At 38.8% G+C, this 22,570-nt stretch overlaps 1 protein-coding gene across 7 annotated transcripts in view; it reads left to right on the top strand.

Annotated features, from left to right (window-relative positions):
* SPATS2 (spermatogenesis associated serine rich 2) overlaps nucleotides 1-22,570 on the top strand; it is a 145,167-nt gene that overhangs the window by 120,781 nt on the left and 1,816 nt on the right. For all 7 annotated transcript variants that reach the window (XM_072654586.1, XM_072654587.1, XM_072654591.1 and 4 more), the window contains 4 exons: nucleotides 11,617-11,675; nucleotides 12,493-12,602; nucleotides 19,713-19,815; nucleotides 21,826-22,040. In XM_072654586.1, the coding sequence (XP_072510687.1) occupies nucleotides 11,617-11,675; nucleotides 12,493-12,602; nucleotides 19,713-19,815; nucleotides 21,826-22,040 (487 nt within the window). The remainder of the gene's footprint in view (nucleotides 1-11,616; nucleotides 11,676-12,492; nucleotides 12,603-19,712; nucleotides 19,816-21,825; nucleotides 22,041-22,570) is intronic.

A 22,570-nucleotide genomic window follows, 5' to 3' on the forward strand; every position in this document is an offset into this window, starting at 1 on the left:
TTGGGGTTAAGTGACTTGCCCAAGGTCACACAGCTAGTGAGTGTCAAGTGTTTGAGGTGAGATTTGAACTCAGGTCCTCCTGACTCCTGCACTGGTGCTGTATCCACTGCACCGCCTAGCTGCCCAAGGAAGCCGTTAGGAAGGAATTAAAAGGATTTACTTGTTGTGGAGGCCTAGTTGAAGTTGAATTAAATTTAGGGTGTTTAATTTTGAATTAAAAGTTGAATTAAACATGTGGTATACCTGGTTGGCATAGTTGTATGGTTTCTTCTAGCTCCGTGCTCCAAGAGCATGTGAGTAGAAATAGAGGAGATAGATGGTAGGAATAATTCATAGTTGAAATTTGGCAAGGAATGAACCACAATATGACAAATATGTGAAGGATTCAAGAGTAGATGACAGTGTGGAGTTGACTTGGTTAACTATAGAGTTGAGATTGGGAAGGAAGGGCGGTGAAGTAAGAGCAAAGGTGATGGCCTGAGAAAATTTATAGGAATGGAGGGATTAGTCATAGTTCATAGATTAAGGCAAAGAATAGATGTGGGAGTAATAAGGGAAATTGGAATGATAGGAGGTTATAGTCAGATCAAGGAATGTCAGTTTTCTATTAAGAATACTTCGGTCAAAGTGAAGGGAGGGGAAGAAAATCTGAGACTTATGGAGGTGATTGTAGAAAATGGAAAATAAATTAATTTTTAAAAAAAGGAAGAATACTTTGAGGTAATGGTCACATCTAGGGTTTGACCATCCCTGAGTGTGGCTGAGGTAGGGTGAAAGCATGGGTCATTAGATATGAAGAGATTGAGGAAATGATAGGTTAGGGAATTTGAAGGAGCACAACATAAACGTTGAAGTCCTTTAGTATAAGGGGCAGGATTTGGGAAGGAGAGGAAGCTATGTGTGATGGTGGGAAGGAAGAGTATGGAAGTGTTTAGGAAGCAAGTAATATTCTGGGTCCCCCTCCCAAAACCAGTATAGGTGTGAAAAGATCACTAGTCATGTAGTGTTGTCTAGAGGATGCCAGGTCACAGTAAAAACAAATAGCTGGAAGAAGTATAAGAGGAAGAGGCCCAAAATGAAAGGAAGTTTATTCATTAGGAAACATGATTTTCAGAGGTCACAGTGGAAGGGGATGGACAAGGTTAGAATAGAACATGGGTAGAGTTTGGTTGAACAGGATAGGGAAGAAAGAATGGGAGTTGATGGGTTGAGATAGTTTGCTCCTAAGTAGACAGTGATTAATTATTACAGGAAGAGGGAGAAACCCACATTTTTGAAGTCATTATGTAGCACTTTCATGGGAAAAAAATTCATGGAGCAGCATCTATTGCTTCACCTTCCCATGTGCAGTCCAAGACTCCATATTCCTACAAGGAATGAAACTTGGTTTTCTGAGGGTCAGTCCTTTCATCTTGTTTTTTTAATTCAATTTTATTTATTTTCGGTTCCAAATTCCCTCCTTTCTTTTTTCTCACCCATTTGGAAGGCAAGAAAAAGCAAATCTGTTACAAATATGTATAGTCATGAAAAATAAATATCTGCATTAACCATGTCCAAAAAAGAAGAAAATAAACTTTAATCTTCACTCTGAGTGTAACAACACTATTTCTCTCTCTCTCTCTCGAGTCCTTTAGAATTATGATTGTTCCTTGCACTGATCAGAGTTCTTAAATCTTCAGAGTTGATTATCTTTACAGTATTGATGTTATTGTGTAAACTGTTCTCATTCAGCTCACTTCTCTTTGCATTACTTCATGTAGCGTTTTTTCCAGGTTTTTCTGAAATCAATTCCCTTCATTATTTCTCACTGCACAATAGTATTTTATCACATTCATAACTTCTTCAGCCATTCTCCAACTTGATGCAGCCCCTTCATCTTGCATCTTTCTGTAGTCTTGGCCAGTCATCGAAAGAAAGCTGAGACGTAGAATATGTTTAGTGCAACAGAGTTAACATATGCCTTCTGATGGAAACCCCATGCTATCTACTGAATTTATATTTCATTGCCACCCAGCTCCCTGATAGACACCATACCTTCAGCAGGTATCACTTTGGCTTTGTAACCTATGGGAAAAGAACATCTCCACCCACTTTGATCTTTTCTGGATGATAGTATATAGTGAACTCATAGTTAATTGCCCATCCCTGGCAAGCAAGATCCAACTTGGCATTGGCCAAGATATGTCAGTAACTAATAATCTATTTCATCCAGACTTGGAATTTAGCTCCAGTTACCTAGACTTTGAACTTATCACTAGCAGTCTAGTTTATTTTTTTTTTTAATTTTTGAAAACTTTTTAAAATTCTGGACTTTAAAAAGACTTTTTTCATACACATAGCAGAATGCAAAAGAAGATTCTGTATAAAACCACAAGTCTCCATTTCATCTTATTTTTAAAATTATTTAATAAATTCTGCACATTCCTTTCAAAAACTATCTTGCTTATCTGTGTTTTTTTCCAAATTCCTGTTATCTTCTGTGATTTAGGAAGAAATTTTTAAATGTCACAATGACTTTTTTTTTTGCATCACTGTTGCTACCCCTAGCCCCTGACCCCCAATTAAAAACTGAGAGGAAGAAAGGGCCTATTTTAGAGCCAAGAATTCAGTTTGTGTGTAAGATACCTTGTCTCTGTCAGTAAGTCCTCTACTGGTTAGTGTAGCATATTTCTAGTCGATTATCATCCTTTTGGCCCAACACTGCTCCCAGGTCTTTGGGCTAGCATCAGTATTTAACACAGAAGGCCTCATGGCACCAACTCTGGTGAGTAAAGCTACTGCCAAATCCTTGAAAGTTTATTTGCATTTCCCCTTCCAGTAGTCTTCAAATGGCTTTAGGCCAAGCTATCCTTTTCTTGTTGATTGATTCTGTGCAACTTAATCCTAACAAAGTCTCAAATATTCTTTAAACATAACCAGCTGAGGAGTTCTTTCTCCGGATCAAGTCTCATTTTTTGCTGAAAAACTATATGTGACCCACATATTTGAAAAAGCTGGTATTTGTCTGTTTGGGCCAGCTTTCTATAACCATTCCAAATTTAACTCAAACTTTCCCCCATGCTCTTCCAGTATCCTTCCAAAAACATTGAGGTCATTTAAGTGTAGCAGATCCATATCACCTTTTTTAAAAGGTGTTGAAAAGTGTCACAAACCCCCAAGACACCTTGGAACATATGTTCAAACTGGTAACATCTCACTACGTAGAGGAAAGATGTTTTTATTTTGCCTTCCTTGGCTATCAGAATCTCACAGTGTTCCTGATATAAGTCTGAGGGTAAAAACCACTGGCTACCTAGCAAGCAATTTGAGGATAACTTAGCATAATATTCTGATCCATTTTAGTTCTCTTATTCAAAGTCCAGATTTTTCCAATCTTCTTCCATACTACCACTGTAGGCAATGTATGTAGATTGCTATCCTTGGCAATAATGTTGACTAGTGGTTCTTTCAGATAATTTCTAAGATCATCTTCCATTAGAAATGGGACAGTGTTACTTGCCCATTTTTTAAAAAGTCATTGTTCAAGCAGGAAGGATTCTGTGGCACATTCATTCTTGCAATGAGAACATCTTTGTCTTTTACCATACTTCTCCCTTACCAAGTGTTTCATTGAAACAGAGTTGCCAAAGTTGCCAAAGTCAGATTTATCTGAACCTGTTCCAAAGTGGAAGAAATATGAATTCAGCAGGTCTTATCTGCTACCAGTTGTATTGATGGTCAGAATGGTTAGGTCACCAAGACTCAGCTTGTTGCTTATAGCATGTTGCTAAAATCTTGAATAAGTCAAAGTTGGTTCCGATCAGTGTGGACATGCCAAAAATATTTTTTCATCCAAATATAACCAGAGCCATTTTCCTGTTGACCTCAACAGTCTCCTTAATGATCATTAGGTGTGCAGTGGTGTTTAAATTCAAAATACGTATCTTTCCTAGACTCAGTAGGGATTAGATCCATAGTATCGTAGATTTAGACCTGTCATGGCCTAAAGGCCATTCATTTCAGCACTTCTCCCCCTTCCTCATTTTACAAATGAATTCCAAAGAGTGACTTGATAGGTAGTAAATGGGAAAACTCAGATTGCTGATGCTCTCTAATGTCTTTGAGGGTCTTCCCAAAGGAAGCTGGATTTATCATAAGACTTAATTTTTTTGCCTCAATTAGCTGAACTGTGGAGTAAGGGGAAGAATGCTGGATTTAGGGCCCACAGGACCTAAATTGGAGTCCCCATCCTGTCTGCCCTGCAGGACACTGAGCAATTCACTTGGCTTCCCTGGAATTCAATTTCCTCTTCTATAAAATAAAGGGGAATTTGACTAGATGACCTCTTAGTTCAGTTACAGTGCTAATCTATGAGCATCCTCAACTTTTCATGTCTAAATTAATGTGTTTACCTATTGTGGTCCCCATCCCCAGGAGAATGTACCATTGAGGGAAGTGGTTGGGGTTGGTTTGTCCTTTTGTTTGTGTAGCTGAAATACTTAACATTGTTCCTTGCCCATAGTAGGAACTTAGTAAATGCCTGTTGGATTAGACTGAGAAGTAATTTAAAATATCATTTCCTATTACCAACTAAATGGAATATCTACCAACCAATATTCAAGGTTTTAGAAGGGGCCACATGTTCAGGTGTTTGGAAAAAGTCAAATGAGATTTTTGCCTTCTCCTTATATGACTTAGTGAATACTTCACATCTCCCCAAAGTGGCCTTAGCACCTCACAACATATTCATAGAATGCTGTCAGTGTCCTTGTCTACCAAGTCATGAACCACTTCCTTAAGAATCTAGGTACAGGGGCGGAGGCAAGATGGCAGAATAGAAAGACGCACATACGCTACCTCCGAACCCACTGCCCATAAAATACCTGTAGAGAAAAGAACCACCGGCGAATTCTGGAGCAGCAGAAGCCACAGAATGGAGCGGACGAGATTTCTGCTCCAGAGAGCCTGAAAACCTCTCGCAAAAGGTCCTTCGCGCCCTGGACCCGGAGCGGAGCCCAGCCCTGCCTCGGCGGCGCAGCACCGAAAGGAGCAGATCCGAGCAGGCTTCAGGGACGGAATCTCCAGCAACCGCGCGGGTCCCTCCACCCACAGGTGACAAGGGTCAGTGAGAGGGTCTCTTTGGCAGGTTGAGAAGGGAGTGGGGTGCCCCCATAGCTCGGGCCCCCTCGGGAGGCAACAGCAGAGGCGGGAGCAGACCAGGGCTCCCCAAGCAGGCAGGAGCCTGGATCCATTGTTGAAGGTCTCTGCATAAACCCCCTGAGGGAACGGAGCCTGTGAGCCATCCCTGCCCTGACTTGAGCACCTGAACTTAATCTCACACTGAACAGCAGCCCTGCCCCTGCCCAAAGCCCTGAGGCTGGGAAGCAGCATTTGAATCTCAGACCCCAAATGCTGGCTGGGCGGATCTGGAGGCGAGGTGGGGGTGGAGAAGACACTCAGAAGTCAAGTCACTGGCTGGGAAAATGCCCAGAAAAGGGAAAAAAAATAAGACTATAGAAGGTTATTTTCTTGGTGAACAGGCATTTCCTCCCTTTCTTTCTGATGAGGAAGAACAATGCTTACCATCAGGAAAAAACGCAGAAGTCAAGGCTTCTGTATCCCAGCCCACCTAATGGGCTCAGGCCAGGGAAGAGCTCAAAAAGAATTTTGAAAATCAAGTTAGAGAGGTGAAGGAAAAACTGGGAAGAGAATTGAGTGACATGCAAGCAAAGCATAAAAAACACGTAAACACCCTGCTAAAGGAGATGCAGAAAAATGCCGAAGAAAATAACACCTTGAAAAATAGGCTAACTCAATTGGCAAAAGAGGTTCAAAAAGCCAATGAGGAGAAGAATGCTTTCAAAAGCAGAATTAGCCAAATGGAAAAGGAGATTCAAAAGCTCACTGAAGAAAATAGGTCTTTCAAAATTAGAATGGAGCAGATGGAGGCCAATGACTTTATGAGAAACCAAGAAATCACAAAACAAAACCAAAAGAATGAAAAAATGGAAGATAATGTGAAATATCTCATTGGAAAAACAACTGACCTGGAAAATAGATCCAGGAAAGACAATTTAAAAATTATGGGACTACCTGAAAGCCATGATCAAAAAAAGAGCCTAGACATCATCTTTCATGAAATTATCAAGGAAAACTGCCCTGAGATTCTAGAATCAGAGGGCAAAATAAGTATTCAAGGAATCCACAGATCACCGCCTGAAAGAGATCCAAAAAGAGAAACTCCTAGGAACATTGTGGCCAAATTCCAGAGTTCCCTGGTCAAGGAGAAAATATTGCAAGCAGCTAGAAAGAAACAATTCAAGTATTATGGAAATACAATCAGGATAACACAAGATCTAGCAGCTTCCACATTAAGGGATCGAAGGGCGTGGAATAGGACATTCCAGAAGTCAAAGGAACTAGGACTAAAACCAAGAATCACCTACCCAGCAAAACTGAATATAATACTTCAGGGGAAAAATTGGTCTTTCAATGAAATAGAGGACTTTCAAGCATTCTTGATGAAAAGACCAGAGCTGAAAAGAAAATTTGACTTTCAAACACAAAAATGAAGAGAAGCATGAAAAAGTAAATAGCAAAGAGAAGTCAATAAGGGACTTTACAAAAGTTGAACTGTTTACATTCCTCCATGGAGAGACAATATTTGTAACTCTTGAAACTATTCAGTATCTGGGTACTGGGTGGAATTACACACACACACAAACACACATGCACACGCACACGCACACGCACACACACATAGAGACAGAGTGAATTGAAGAGGATGGGATCATATCTTAAAAAAATGAAATCAAGCAGTGAGAGAGAATTATATTGGGAGGAGAAAGGGAGAAATGGAATGGGGCAAAATATCTCTCATAAAAGAGGCAAGCAAAAGACTTATTAGTGGAGGGATAAAGAGGGGAGGTGAGGAAAAACATGAAGTTTACTCTCATCACATTCCACTAAAGGAAGGAATAAAATGCACACTCATTTTGGTATGAAAACCTGTCTTACAATACAGGAAAGTGGGGGATAAGGGGATAAGCGGGGGCGGGGGATGATGGAAGGGAGAGCATGGGGAGGAGGGAGCAATTTGAGGTCAACACTCATGGGGAGGGACAGGATCAAAAGACAGAACAGAAGTAATGGGGGACAGGATAGGATGGAGGGAAATATAATTAGTTCTTACACAACACTACTATTATGGAAGTCATTTGCAAAACTACACAGATTTGGCCTATATTGAATTGCTTGCCTTCCAAAGGGAAGCGGTGGGGAGGGAGGGAGGGCAGATTGGCAGACAGGGGCAATTGGAACGCTGGGTGTTTTGGGGTGGGGGGAGGGGACAAAAGGGGAGAAAATGTGGAACCCAAAATTTTGTGAAAATGAATGTTAAAAGTTAAATAAATAAATGGGGAAAAAAAAGACTCTAGGTACGTTTCTGGTTCTGGTTCTAGGTACATTTCTAAGTCCAAGGATTAATAAGACATATATCAGTACTTGAGCATTCAGCCATACCAAATCAGTTCAAAGCAATTGTTCTGACTTGTAAAGGAAACACACTAAAAAAAATAATTATGGTCTGAAAACAAAAAATAAAAACCATTTTGTGGCTTCTCTAAAACCAGAATATTGCAAATGAAGATTCTGGATAGAGAATCTCTGGTGGATCTGTGCAAATGCATAGAACTCTCCAAGTATGTCCCAGATGAAGGGCCCACAGTATAGCACTTCTCTGAGCTATTCCCTGCCCAACTCACGTGTAGGTTGGCTTCCCTGAGAGGAGGGTGAGAAGGGATGACTACTGTAAAGTTCTCTGTGTATCTGTGATTCTAAAACTATATCCTACAAGCCTCAACACATGTGCTTACCTTTAACGTCTCGTAAACACATTTAACCCAGAATAAATGCATTTACTGAGAGGTCAGGAGAACAACTATTACAAAAGTATCTCTCCCCTGCCACCCCCTAAAAAAACAACCTGTAACAACTACACACGAAGTCAGTGGGAAGAGTTGACATATGTAAACTACACTAGTAGAGTCCCAGGCAACTCACAGTACCCTCTGTGCTGCAGGACCCTAATGTTCTTTCTTCTCTCATGCTGTTCTTATGCTGCTCCCAGGCCAGTCATCTGGGCTTCAGATTTCCACATCTCTGTTAGCTCTCAAAGTTTCTTCTATCTTGTGCCCTACTTAATGTCTTGCTTTTTAAAGACCACCAGGGGCTTGACTGAGCTGCCCATTAATTCTATCAGGTTTGATCAAAGAACTTCTTCATACCTGACAGAAATAAAGGAAGGTTGACTTCATTGAAGACCTAAATCTGTCTTTTATTACTTTCCCTATATACACTGTAATTTTGTCAGTGTGAAGTGTGGGTTTCCTAATTAGTTCTCCCCATACACACACACACGCACACGTACGTATATACCATCCTTATCAAGCTAGAGCTCTTTGACACCATCCCTTCTAGGTGACTGTTAAATGCTTAGCAGGAAATCAGCCCAATGTATATTTCTTTGACTCTTCTGATTTCTAAAAGCCAAAGTGCCTTTTACCAAGTATTTGGGTTTGGTAAAGCTGTAGTTGTTTCACAAATACAAACCCTAATTGTGGTTGAATTTTCCATGCCCTGGCAGGGGTATTGGCTGCTGAAAATTTATTAGAAGCAAAACTGTCAAGTTTCTAGACCAAAATATAAGATGAAAAATGTGAGGTGCATGTTGAATTTCCACAAGGACTTGCATTTGAGTGTAGCTTTTATTGTGTTTTGAAGTTATCTACTGCCATCTGCTGGTAACAGTAACATGGTGTTAAAGCTATAGGATTCAAGGAAAGGATGATTCCTGAATCTCCGTTTCTGTTTCAGTACTTAGAAAGAACAATTTTATTAAAATTCTTTAAAATTCCTCCTTTGCTGAAGGAGTAAGGCTGAATCTTTAATGTATTCTATGTAATGTTAAGTATATGGTGAGCATTCCATAAATATTATAATCAAACGAGTAAAGTTTTCTTTTGTTGCCCATTCATTGAAGACAGGGGATGAAAAAGATAAAAACTAATCTGGGAACTGAAAAGTTGGATAAGAATGTGATATATGAAAATGGGATTTGGATTTTAGGAGCATAGCTTAAAATGTGGGGGTGACAGATTCCTGGCCAGAGATGGAGTACACCTTAGAAAAGTTCGTAAAAATATGTTTGTCAGATGTCCTGAAATATCTAAGCAAAAGCTTTAAAAAGAATTTGGGAGAGACATGACTATATACATATATCCCCCAAGCTTGATACCATAAAGAGTAGCTACATATGTATATGTATACATATATATGTATGCATACTCATATATTTGTGCATATATGTATGTGTATACGCATGTGTATGTGTGTGTGTATATGAAGAGTAGGAGTTGAGATGCCTACAAGTTCACAAACCAGAAATCCAAGAAAAGAGTCAATAGTAAAATCCCTGTACTCAAATGTTGAAACACAAATACTCAAAGTTTAGGCAACAAACAAAAAGATACTGCTTCCGATGCAGTGGGACAAATTTGACTTTACCAACCTTAGTGGGATAAAATCCATGACAGGACCATAACTCTGCATGGGTAAACCTTATTCAACACACACACACACACACAGACACACACACACACATGGATTAGCACTGTATTAAGCAAATCATATCAGGAAACCCAGGAACCATAGGTAGAAAATATGTTGGAGAGTGTTTGGGTAAAAGTCAGTGGAACCTGCACAGAAAGAGAAAAACAATCACTTAGAAAACATCCCCAAGCCTGTCATCACAGAGGCACTATATAGTAGTGCTGAGAGAGTTCATTTACCCACACATCTGTTAGAGCCCCCTCCCTCTCTGCTAAAAGTAGAGTAGCTAATAACTTTTTGACTTGCCTTGATGATAATTTCATCCATCAAAAGGTAGAACCAACAAGGGGAAATTTTTGGTTCTCAGTAACACAAAGGAATTTGTTGTAGGGTTGGAAGTGATGGGAATTCAAGGGGGGAAGTGGTCACTTTCTCCTAGAGCTTGTCATAGGAAAGGAGAGAGAATTTGAATATAGTCTGACATGCACTGTAATTTTGGAGAAAGCAAATTTCAGAAGGTTCAGGGGAAAAGATAGGCAGGATTCCACAGAATAAAATGCTTAAGAGGAAGTCAACCCAGGAGTAATGGGAGATGGTCAAGAATGAAAGTTAAAAGACACAAAAGGAAATAATTCCAATGGGGAGGGAAGTTAGGTTTTATCTCAAGAGATCTCTGTGGACACACCGGAAGCATGACAGCAAACCCAGAATTTTGTTTTTAAAAAGGAATGTACAGATGTAGAAGCAAGGCCAGGTAAAAGAAGATAAATTGAAGAGCATGACATGGTCCTGTAAAAATAATAGTAGGAATGCTAAAGCTCAGAGTAAACTGAGGCTTGTAAGGGAACCTAAAACAGCTAAAAGAGTTGGCTTTTTTTTTCGTTTTGTTTTTAAGTAGTACTGGGAGGGGAAGTATAGTCTGGTAAAGAGCTCAAGCAAAGAAGACTTGACTTCCATTACCTTCTGTGACACATACTGGCGTTGTGGTCCCAGACAAACCCCCAAACCTCTTGTGGTCTGGACAGTTCTCTAAAACTCTTAAGTGGCAGAGAAAATGCTGACTAACATTGGAAGAGGGAATTTCTGTATCCAAAAGTTCCATAGACCAATAACATTAAAGGTCCAGACCCCTGTCCCAATCAGTATTGGAAAAAAAAGGGAAGATCAAAAAGGAGATGAGATCTTTGTTTTTGATGGGCAGGATGATGGGAACTGACAACAGGAGGAAGGTGGAGCTGCTCAATTCTTAATTGCTTCTGTTTCTTCAGTCAAGGAGAATGACCTTTGAACTGGAGATGAAAGAACAGAAATTACTAACAGAGTTGGTTGATGCCCAAGATAAGTAAGGATATAGTAAGAGAGCACCTATGAGTCACCTGGCTCTCATGTGATTGCAGAGCCAGTCAGTGATTTTGGAAAAGGGGAGAGACACCACAAAATTGGAGAAGAACAAATGTCCAAATTCTTTTTCCCCCTACCACACCTCTGAAAAAAAAGAAAAGTCTTCATCAGAAGCAGATGATGCCAGACTAACCTCATTTCCTTTTGTGATGGGATTATTAAGGTAGTAGATGAGCAAAATACTGTGAATATAATTTACCTAGATTTTAGCAAAGCTTTTGATAAAGTATATCATATTACCCTTGTAGGGATATGGAGAGTTTTGAATTAGACAAGAATACAATTAGAATTCAGAACTGTTTGGATGTCCAGGCTAGGAAAAGCACTGGTAATGGTTCACGATCACCATGGCTCTCTAAGTGTTGTACCCTAAAGGATTTTACTTAAAACTGTCTAAAAGTGGAGTGGGCTTCCTTAAGAGAGGTTACCTCTCCTTGTAGGTTTTCAAGCAGAGACTATTGGACGACAATAGCGATTACTTTTGTGTAAGGTTTAGTCACTGAGATGCCTTCCAGGTATCAGATCCTGTGAGATCTATCAGCTTTTGTCCAGTCAGATAAAAATAGCATACCATTTTCACCTTTAGGTTCCTAATCACACCTTTCCCTCTATTTTTCCGTCTCTTAGCCTAATGGACCGGGAAGTGGCATTGCTAGCTGAAATGGACAAAGTAAAAGCTGAAGCAAGTAAGTAATTTTTAATTAAACTTTTGAAAACTGTCAATAACAAGTAGAAGTTACATACTTAGTATACAAAAGTTTACTAAAATTTTACATTGAGGTTTCATGTGCCTCGGTGGATCTATAATCTCATTGATAAGGATTCTCCTTCCAAGAGTGTAAATCCCAACCTATTAACACCTTCTCAGCCTAGACAGCTCATATCCATGTCATCCCATAAAACTTAATGGGGCCAGGGGTCCGCCTAGGACCCCCAGACCTTGCCTTCTACCCTGCTGCTGAACCCAAACCTTTCCATCTGCCCTGCAGTTGACCTATATTTCATGTTGTCTCCAATTTAAGTATGAGCTCCTTGAGAGAACATACCATCTTACGTTTTCTCTTTGTATCTGCAACTTAATACTTGGCACATAGTAAGTAATTATAAATGTTTTTCTTTTTCATTCATTCCCCCAGTTTCTCAGTGACCTTCCTGTAGGTGTCTTAGCATTACCTTAGCACCATTTCAACACACAGGCTGTCCATCTGCTATATCTCCTTCATAGTATAAATTCACTCTCAGATGCTAGTGAAATTCCTTTAAATATGGCTCTGAGAAAAATTTAAGAGGGAATTCTGGTTTACGTTTTATATAGTATCACTTTTGAAGACCAAGAGTTAAAACTGCTGTCATCAAAGGCCCTTCACAAGGATTGGGGCCATTGGACCCTCTGGTACCAGTGTTTTAATCTAGATGGAGGCTAAGCCTTTATCTAATGTATTACAAAGAATAAAATTTCCAGGGTTCAGTCTCCTAGCAGCCTACCTTCTTTTTTCTCTTCAGTGGAAATATTGCTCAGCCGACAAAAAAAAGCTGAGATGCTGAAGAAGATGACTGATGTGGCTGTTCGAATGTCAGAGGAACAACTGGTAGAGCTTAGAGCTGACATCAAGGTAAAGGCATACTTCTCCTATCTGCCCATCTCATAAGTTTCTTTGATTTATTATTAGTAATAATAATAGCTAGCATTTTTATGGTATGCTAAGGTTTACAAAACCCCTTTACATGTATTATCTAATTTGATCCCCACAACAACCCTGTGAGATAGGCATTATTATATTATCTCTGTTTTATAAATGAGGAAACTGAGGCTGACAAGTGAAAGTGACTTGCCCAGGGTTACACACATAGTAAATATAAAACAGGATTTGAATACATCTTCCTTACTCGTGTTCCAGCATTCTATCCATTATGCCATCTACCTGTCTCAAATATTATCCAAAAATATGTGATGTATTTTGTAGGATTTTTAGTTTTAATTTCATAGGAAAAACTACATTAATTATCTCTTGTTAACTAATCTTGTTTATAAAGATCGCAGGTTCCACGTTCAGGTTTCTTCCTCTTTTAGTTCCTTAAATGGAAGAGTCCTTTCAGTCTGGGTACCAAAAGTTCTAAGAAAGCATGTTGAAGGTTCCCTGTTCATTATAGAGGCAAGCTCTGTAAATAACTGTAACAATAATAAAAACAACCAGTCATGGAACATAGAAATAGTATGATTTGACTTTTTCCCTGTGCTCTCTCTCAACTCTTTAGATTTATTGAAATATTTAAAAGGAAGATAATTACTATGGAGACTTTGGAACAGCCTTTGTAAATTAAAATACAAAGTGGTAGTATGGTATGAAAGCCCCTCTTATTTCTCAGGAAATTAATGCTATAATGTGCCTACTTACCCAGTCCTACTTCTGACTGAAATTAACTTAGTTTTGCACCTTTTCCTGTGTAACTAAAACCACAGCGCAAATTTTGCAAAAAAAAAAAAAACAAACTCCCACTCATTTATACATGTCAGTCCCATTCAGTTCTCTGGGAGAAGATGGAAACCCCCTTGGAATTGAATAGATAAGAAAATCTGGCTCTGGCAAGGCTTCACCTATTTTTCCTCCTACATGGCTTAAAAGCTTCTGGAAACATTTCTGCAACCTCACTTAAGGATCTGTTTCTCTCCAACTTTTTAGTGTGCTGATGAAATAGGTGCTATTCAGTTAAGAATTTTAGAACTTAAAAATGCTTAAGTCAAGCTCACTTTACTTCCCTTACCCCTGTTAAATCTTTTACCCACCTGAGTACTAGGATTTGTTTTATAATTATAAGAATGACAAGAAATCAACCTAGTTTCAAGCTTCCTCTTGGGAATAAATGTTACCTCTTAATTAGGACTGATGTGCACTATTATGTAATATGTAAGAAATTAAGAAGTATGTAAATTGTTACAATTAATTCATTTTATTTCCCTCTAGAATAAAATACAAATTCCTTTGGATTTTTAAAGCCTTTAGATACCTGGCCCAACCTATCTTTGCAGTTTTATTATGTATTATTCCTATTCCCATTCTCCCAGTGTTTTCCAAGCAGGGTATCCTGTTTCCTGACTTTTTCAGTGGCTATCCCGCATACTTACTCTCTCTTCATCTCTGCCTTATAAAATCCCTCAGTTCCTTCAAGGTGTAGTTTAAGGCTGCTTTTTGTACCTTTGCTGTTCCCTTCCCCCTCCCTAACAACTTCTAGTAAGCCTCTCTTCTCTAATCAGCTTGTTTTATTTGGTGTTTTTTATATACGTATTTATTCCTTTTTTAATTATTTGTTTTTTAATCATCAAAAAACCATGTTCTGTCCCTCCAACTCTCCCCTTCCCATTTGCAAACAAAATTTGCAAAACCCCTATTACAAACATGTATAATTAAGCAAAACAAATTTCTGCATTGGCCATATCCAAAACAACCCATCTCATGCTGCACACTTATAAAAGTCCTTCACCTCTCATATCAAGAGGTAAGTAGTGTGTTTTATCATTAGTCCTCTGGAATCATGGTTGGTCATTACATAGATTAGTCTCTAATTCTTTCAAAGTTGTACGTTTTTACCATATTATTTATAGTCACTGTGTAACTTGTTCCCTTGTTTTTGTTCACTTCACCCTGCCTCAGTTAATATAAGTCTTTCCAGGTTTCTCTGAAACCCTTTGTCATTTCTTAAAGCACAGTAGTATTCCATTAGATTCCCATTCTTTGTCATTTTAAAAAGAGCTATAAATATTTTTGTATCTTTATAATTTGTTTTGATTAAGAGTATACCTCCTTTAATCTACCCTCCTTCTAATTCTCCCTTCCTGCCATTTCTTTCTTTTTCCCTGTTGAGTGAAATGAATTTCTGTACCCAACTATGTGTGTGTATTTTACCGTCCTTTGACCAGTTCAGATGAGAATGAGGTTTGTGACAATCACTCCCCCAGTTTGTTTTTGCATGCATGTCTACCTGTGTACCCTAATTTTGTGATATAATTTTCCCTAACCTTCCTGTACCCTTCACCCCCAGTGTATTCCTCTTCTCTCTTTCCATTCTTTTCTTAAGATCATCAAGACATAATAGAACCACTCCCAGGCCTGTCTAGTTCGACTCCCTCTGTGACCCCTAATAATGACTGGGTTCAGAGTGGACACATATATCATCTCCCCATATTAGATTGTAAGGAGTTTAGGCCCTTATGGTGGTTTATTTGTGTTTACCTTTTTAAATTTCTCTTAACTCCTGTGTTTGAACTTCATTATTTTCCATACAGCTCTGGTCTTTTCATCAGCAATGCTTAGAAGTCCTTTATTGTATTAAAAGTTTATTTTTTCCCTTGTAGCTTTGGCTTTACTGGTTAAGTTATTCTTGGCTATAACTATATATCCTTTGCCTTCTGAAATATATTCCAAGTTCCCTGCTCCTTCATAGTGGCAGCTGCTAAATCATGTGTCTCCTCAGTACTTGAATTCTTTTTTCTGGCTGTTTGCAGTATTATTCCTTTGACCTGGAAGCTCTAGATTTTGTCTGTAATGTTCCTGGGAGTTTTCATTTTGAGGTTTTTCAGGAGATTGATTCTATTTCCACTCTGCCCTCTGGTTCAAGAGATCTGCAGTTTTAAGACTTTTTAAATATGATGTCTATGTTCTTTTTTTGGTCTTAATGTTTAGGTGATCCAGTGATTCTTAAATTTTTTTCTCTTCTGTCTCTTTCCAGTTTAGTTGTTTTTGCCTTTTGTTAAGGCAAATCTTCGATCTTATGACTGTTTTAACATTGCTTTTTGCTCATGGAATCATTGACTTCTTATTGGTCCAGTCTAATTTTCAGGAAGTTTGTTGCTTGGGCAAAGTTCTGTACCTCTTGTGCCAAACTATTAAATTCCCTTTCCAATTCTTTGTTTCATAGCTCTCATTTTCTTTTTTTTCTTCTAGTGCTTTTATTTCATTTATAAAAACATTTTTAACCTTTTTTTAACTCTGACTTCATCTCTTCCAGGAATTCTAGTTGAATTTGTGCACAGTCTGTGTTTTTTCTTTGAGCCTTTACTTTCAGGTATTTTAGAGTCATTTTCTTCTTCTAGATTTGTGTCTTTAGTATTTCTTTCACCATAATAGCTTTTCAAAGAGGGATTCTGTTTTTTGTTATTTGCTTTTTCTTTCAGCAGACTTCTTGACTTTGGACTTGATGTTAGTTCTGGGTTCTGTGAGCTTCTGGAGGGGTTGATTCTGTTGCTGATTTCTTGGGATATTGAGAGTTGTGTTATTCTAGTTTCAGGAACAGCTCAGGCTTAAGATGTGTCTGAAAGCTTTCAAAATGGTGTGATCCAGGGCAAAATCTGATTGTTATGCACTAAATTTGAGTCTGCAAATTCCTGACCTGAATTTGTTTCAAAACAACAGGACACTGCTGCTGTATTCAGCTACTATCAGCCAACTGGGAAGTTCTTCAGGTTCAGAGTGACAGAACTATCGTTTCCTTTTTGATCTGGATTCCTTCTCCAGTTATTCCTCTGCAGGCTTCAGACTCGGTTAGAAGCTAAAAACTTAAGACACCTACCACCCATTCCACCACTACCACCCACCCTCATTCATAGAGTCAGAATTTATACCAATGCTACTTTCTTCTGAACTTACTTTTCTCTCACTATAAGACCTAGTTCAATTCCTTACCCCCAGAGTGCCAGCCCTGGGCACACATGTCCCTTCTTCAATCCACTGTAGATCTGTGATCTGGATCTGGATATTGGGCAACAAAGCTAGCAGATGAACCCATTCCTGTTGTGGTGCCTCAGTATGGGTACTGGGCCTCTTCTTGCCCTCATGCACATCCTATCTCTGCCAAGGCAAGGAATACTACGTGCAGCTGCTCCCAGTCAGACATCACCTGTGGTGTCCACAGACCTCTCTGTCTGTTTCCCTGTGCAAAATGAATCATTGTGATTTCCTTGGATTTCCCCATCATAATTTAGTCTGGTGCATTTCCTAGATCTGTTTCCTAGATCATTTCCTAGATCTGTAGAACTGGCTACACTGCTTCCTGTTGCTCTACTGTCTTAACTTTGTCTTTCATGTTTATTCTTTATATTCAGATTTATACATATATTTTCTCTCCCAATAGAATGTAAACTCTTTGAGAGCAGGGATTGTTTCATGTTTTGTCTTTATATCCCTAGTATGTGTCAACAGTAGGTATTTAATAGAAGATACTTATTGGCTCATTGATTGGTTGAATTAGCCTGTCAGAATGCCGGTTTTATGTGTCCATCACAAAAGAGCCCTGTCACATGTCCTGAAGCTTCATGAATTCGAGGCATTTCTCTGCTGAAAGCACCTAATAGCAAAATCTCACCCACAAGCCCTTTACTTTATGATGCCAGTTTGTTTCTATGCTTTTACCCAGAATAGGTGTAATCCTACATCTCATCTGTGTCATTGATGAGATTGTGAATGATTACAGCATTTTTGAAGTTCCATTATTGTGTTAAATTAGTTGTGCATGTTTGTATGGACTACTTCTTTGGAAAGGAAAGAGGAGGACTTTTTTCCAGGATAGAACAATAATGCTTCTTTTGAATATTGGTCAGTTTTATTTCAGTAACTGTCTTCTGTTTGTGATGTAGGTTTTTCCCACATCTTTTCTGAGCTATTCAGCATTCAAGTTTGGGTCTAAATTTTACAGCAAAGATTCCCAGAAGAGGCTAGTTGGGTTCTGATTTGGGAACTGTCTTGGGAGATTGTCTTCAGTCCCATCATAATGGCAGGCAACATAAAACTGTATGTTGAAGTAGACCCTTCTACTCCCCCTTCACATATCAAAGCTTACTTCTCAAATATCCCTGAGTTTCCATAGAGCTATGGCTGGATCAAGGGAAAAATCTTCTGAGAGGATTAAATTACTGGTAGCAAAAGCTCATTTACAAAATGACTTTTTGAATAAATAATTTGCCTTCTCAAAAAATCAAAGATTTCTGAACCATGGCTTATAGAGTGTAAAAGTGAGACTCAATTTGATAAAGTATATCAAATTATCCCTCAATAGGACTGTTCCTCATAGCTTTCTACTTGTCTGCTTCATAATTTATTTTGCTGCCTCAGTTTCCCATGACTTCCTTGTAGCTAGTGAAATTCAGCAAAAGTAAACTGAGGCACATTCTCTCTAAGCAAGAAAACAGTTTATTAACAGGGCATGAACCTATTAATAAAGGAGTCTAATGGCTGCCTCAGTTTCTAGTCAGAAGACAAAGAATTGAAGATGCAACTCATTCTTATAAGTATAGAACAAAGAACAGAGTAGGTTTGAAAATGATAGTTGGTTATAGGGTTGGCAGCATCATGTGGGTGAGGGCAACATGATTGGTTACATTAAGGAAAGTGGGCATACACATACATGGGATTAGGATCACCCCTCTCTGTATTAGAGGAATGCTTTGTGGATATATGGGACTCAGCTGCTTCCTAAAGCCATTGATAGTGGCCCACTAGCTTCTGGTGGGCTAAGATTGCCTTTAATTGGGCAGGAATAAGCAGAGATGGGACCGGGTCAGCTTGTGTCTTTCAAGGATAATACACAAATGTCATGAAGTTTCTCAGGAGCTAAAGTTATGAGGGATAACAAACTTTCTTGGCACACAGTGATTTGCAGATGGTGCTAGGTTAACAGTTCCCTTAAAATTAAGAGTGTTTTATGAGAGTATTGAATTTCTAAACTTTAGTTCAGCTCTTCTTTAATTAACAGAGATCAATAGAGAGGATAAACTGTGACATCTAACTTGTGAGAGAAAAACTTTTGAACTCTTTGAGTTTCTTCACTCAGAGACAAAGAAGATGCTTAAGTTTGTTATATGAGGCTACAGAACAAAATCATTTACAAGGTGGAATCATATATAAAATATAGATTCAAACTTACAAAATAAAATTACTTGCAAAGTAAAGTCAAATAGAAAATACATACTCCATCTATGATTTTGACACCCTCTGTAAAGGAGAAAAATGAGAGGTGACCAGTGGTGGAAAGTCAATCTCATATGTTCTTTTCTCCTTTCTTTTTTTCCTTATGATCATATTGAGAACTTCGACCATCATATAAAGTATATAGTTTCTCACAGCCTGCACCCCTACCTCCTACCTCTGCCCTTCATCTAGGAATTTTGCAAAAATGAGTTCCATTTCAGACTTCTGGTAGTAATGAAATGTACAGTTTTGGACACAGCCATTATGGGATTTTGTTTTGCTTAATTTTGTTACAAAGGTATTTTTTCTTTTTCCTGAAATGGAAAGGAAAAGATGAGAGGGAGAGGGGCATTATGTGATAAAATTCTTCCCCCACATCCCTAATGAAAATATAATAGAAGAAAAGCTAGAAGGAATCACAGATAAACAGGGACTCTTTGGAGCTATATGTTGACTCTCTTATGTACTTAAAAGTAAAGCAAGCTCTGCATGGTAGAAATTGGCATTTTCGTGTACAATCCTCTCCTATTCTATGGTGTAAATGGAAATGCTATTTTTTATTTTATATTTAAGTTCAGGATTAGAAAAAAGGAAAACTCTTTTAATAAAATGATTTACTCTTCCTACTGAAGATTGTGAACTTTGAAGCAAAACAGAGAAAGGATAAATAGTAAACAAAATTTCATTATGTCTTTGTGTGTCATTGAATAGGTTTCATTTTAAATGTTTATCTCCCCTGAATATTTTCCTTTTCCTTCTTCTCAGCACTTTGTTAGTGAACGTAAATACGATGAGGATCTAGGACGGGTAGCCCGGTTCACATGTGATATTGACACGCTGAAGATGAGCATTGATTCATTTGGACAAGGTGAGATGGTGAGACTCTTGGTGCTGACCAGGGCTGCTGAGAAGAAAAGGTCCTTCCAATGGAAGGAGGGACAAGGCATAAAGTCCTGGTTTCTTTCCTGAAATTCAGTAATATAAGGCAATTAAATCCTCTTTACCTAAATTTCTTCATCTGTAAAAATGAAGCTGTGATGGTCATGGAAGTTAGCACAATATAATGGAAATTAATTGAATTGAGACTCAGAGAAGCTGAGTTTGAAACCTGTGGCTCTGCCACTTACTGCCTGTGTGACCTAGAACCTGTCATCTTACTTCTCTGGACCAGTTCCCTCATTTGTAAAATAAGAGGCCTGGGCTCCATCACTGCTAAGGTCCCTTCTGGTTCTCAAACTGTGAGCTTCAGTAAATGCTTTTAGCACCTGGTGTGAACGTTTCTGGTTTTATACATATGACTCCTCAGGTCTTTTTAATTTTCTGGGACAGGTCATTTGCCTCTAAAGAATTTGGCTGGAGATCCTTTTAGGTTTTTTGCCTTAATAATAATAATAATAATAATAATAATAATAATAGCTAGTATTTCTATAATACCCTGTATGTGTTAGGCAAAACACCTCGCAGTTATTATCTCAGATCTTCACAAAAACCCTGGGAGGTAGGTGGCTTTTATTATATCCATTTTGAAGCTGAGGAAACTGAGACAGAGGTTAAGTGATACAGCTTGTATGTATCTGAAGTCAGATATGAACTCAGGTCTTTCCGACTCCCAAGCCCAATGTGCCACCTGCTGTGCCATCTAATTAATCCTGAAGATGAAATGTTGAACCTGGTGCACTATTAAAGGAAGACCCAGGGATCTAGGTCTGTAATCCCTGATACTAAGGAATTTGAGTCAGGTGGACTGCTTGAGTTCCGGAGTTCTGAACTGTGATAAAACTACACAGTGTCTGACGCCCTTGGAAGCAAGACCTGCCAAGCTGTATAACAAGGGGCCAACTGGCCCAGCTCAGAAAAACAAAGCCAAATAAAGGTCTCATGCTGATCAGTAATGGGAGTAGGCCTGTGAACTGCCACTGCACTTCTATCTTAGGCAAGCTAGGTAGACCCAGTCTCACAGATATTATTGTTAGTCCTGTATTGAAAACAGAAATCTGGGAGAAATTTTCAAACCACTGAATAAAATGTTTATTTGCACTTTGCCTGGCATGAGTTTATTTCTGTTTTACTTGGAACTAGGAGTCATTTTTACAAAGGAGAGTCTTTCATATGATGCATGTGAATTGTAAAGATTATTCTTACCCAGCTTTTACTCTTCTGTCTTGTTTCTCCTTTATAAAAATGTGTATTTTATAATGTTCCTTGCGTAGGAAATTTTTAAATTATTTATTTTTAACACTTTTTTTAAATTTTAAGTTCCAGATTCTTTCCCTCCCTCCACTGCCCCCACTATCAAGAAAGCAAATAATTATGATATCTATTGTACATGTGAAGTCATATAAAACATATTTTCATATTAGCCATGTTTCTGCATAGGAACTGGAGAAAATTGCCTATGTTCCTATTTCCATATTCAGTCAGGTACTAGAACTTAAGTCCATAGGAGGGGAAAAGGTATTTGCCAAGAGTCACCAGTCAGATACCAGAGGGGAGTGGGAGGAAAAAGTACTGCTATTCTCAGGTCTGTTCTTTGATCTCAGAACTCCTCCTCAGTATTATAATTATTATTTATCCTCCACAAAATAGTGGAATATGTTCATCACAAGGCTTTCTTACCCATACTCTTGGAAGGTATATGTAAGGAAGACAATTCAGTTTTTAAAACAATTATTGGAGAGGAGGCAAAGAAATTCTTCCCAGGGGGTCGGGGCCATAGAATTTTTCCTTTAATACCTAAACTATTCTTCCTGTAAAATGTCATAAGGCAGGGTTGTTTTGGTTTTTTTTTCCCTTAAACTTCTCATTTAGAAGTGAATAAAGGGGGGAAGCCTCATCATTTCATGCCATTGAACATGAGCTATTAATGTTTGTCTTTCAGTGTCCCATCCAAAGAACAGCTACTCAACCAGGTCCCGGTGTAGCTCAGTTACATCTGTGTCGTTGAGCAGCCCCAGTGATGCAACTGTTCCCTCCAGCTCCACCTGTGCCTCTGCTCCTAGCCTTACAAACGCCAACAAGAAAAACCCACCAGCAGGAGAGATGCCTGCAACCATAGCGAGTCCCAGCAGCCGGTCCTACCAGCCTCATAGAGAGGTAACTGGATGTTCTCCATTGAGTTCGGATGAAAAGCCATTGAATTAAAATGCTGACAACTGATAACTCAGAACCACCCAGTTTTCAGCATGTGTCTAAGCCTGATTTCCTTCCCTCTTCATAGCATTCTGAACCCCCTAAAGTCTCACATAGTTACAAAGGAGCATTTGGTACATTCTCAGCTACCAGCCAGTAGAGGTTACCCGTTGCCAAGTACTGCTGCATTTTTCATTTTGGCAGTCATCCTAGCTATTGTGGGCTGAACTGCCCATTAATTACTCACAGTGGGATAATGCACTGATCACAAAGTAGACAAGCACCACAAGTGGCAGGCCCACTAGAGAGCAGTAGAAGACACCTCATTTTAATCTTTCTTCTTAAAGCAACTCCCTACCAATATACCACAGGACCAGTAGAAGGAAGGGAAATGCCTAAGCGTGAGGTATAGTAGATGGGGGGAAAAGCAATGGCCTGAAAGTTGAAATCAGACTCAGTCCTTGAGGGAAAATTTTTATTATTTAGTTTGGAGG

Source organism: Notamacropus eugenii, chromosome 3 (assembly GCF_028372415.1).
Source record: "Notamacropus eugenii isolate mMacEug1 chromosome 3, mMacEug1.pri_v2, whole genome shotgun sequence".
Taxonomy (NCBI): domain Eukaryota; kingdom Metazoa; phylum Chordata; class Mammalia; order Diprotodontia; family Macropodidae; genus Notamacropus; species Notamacropus eugenii.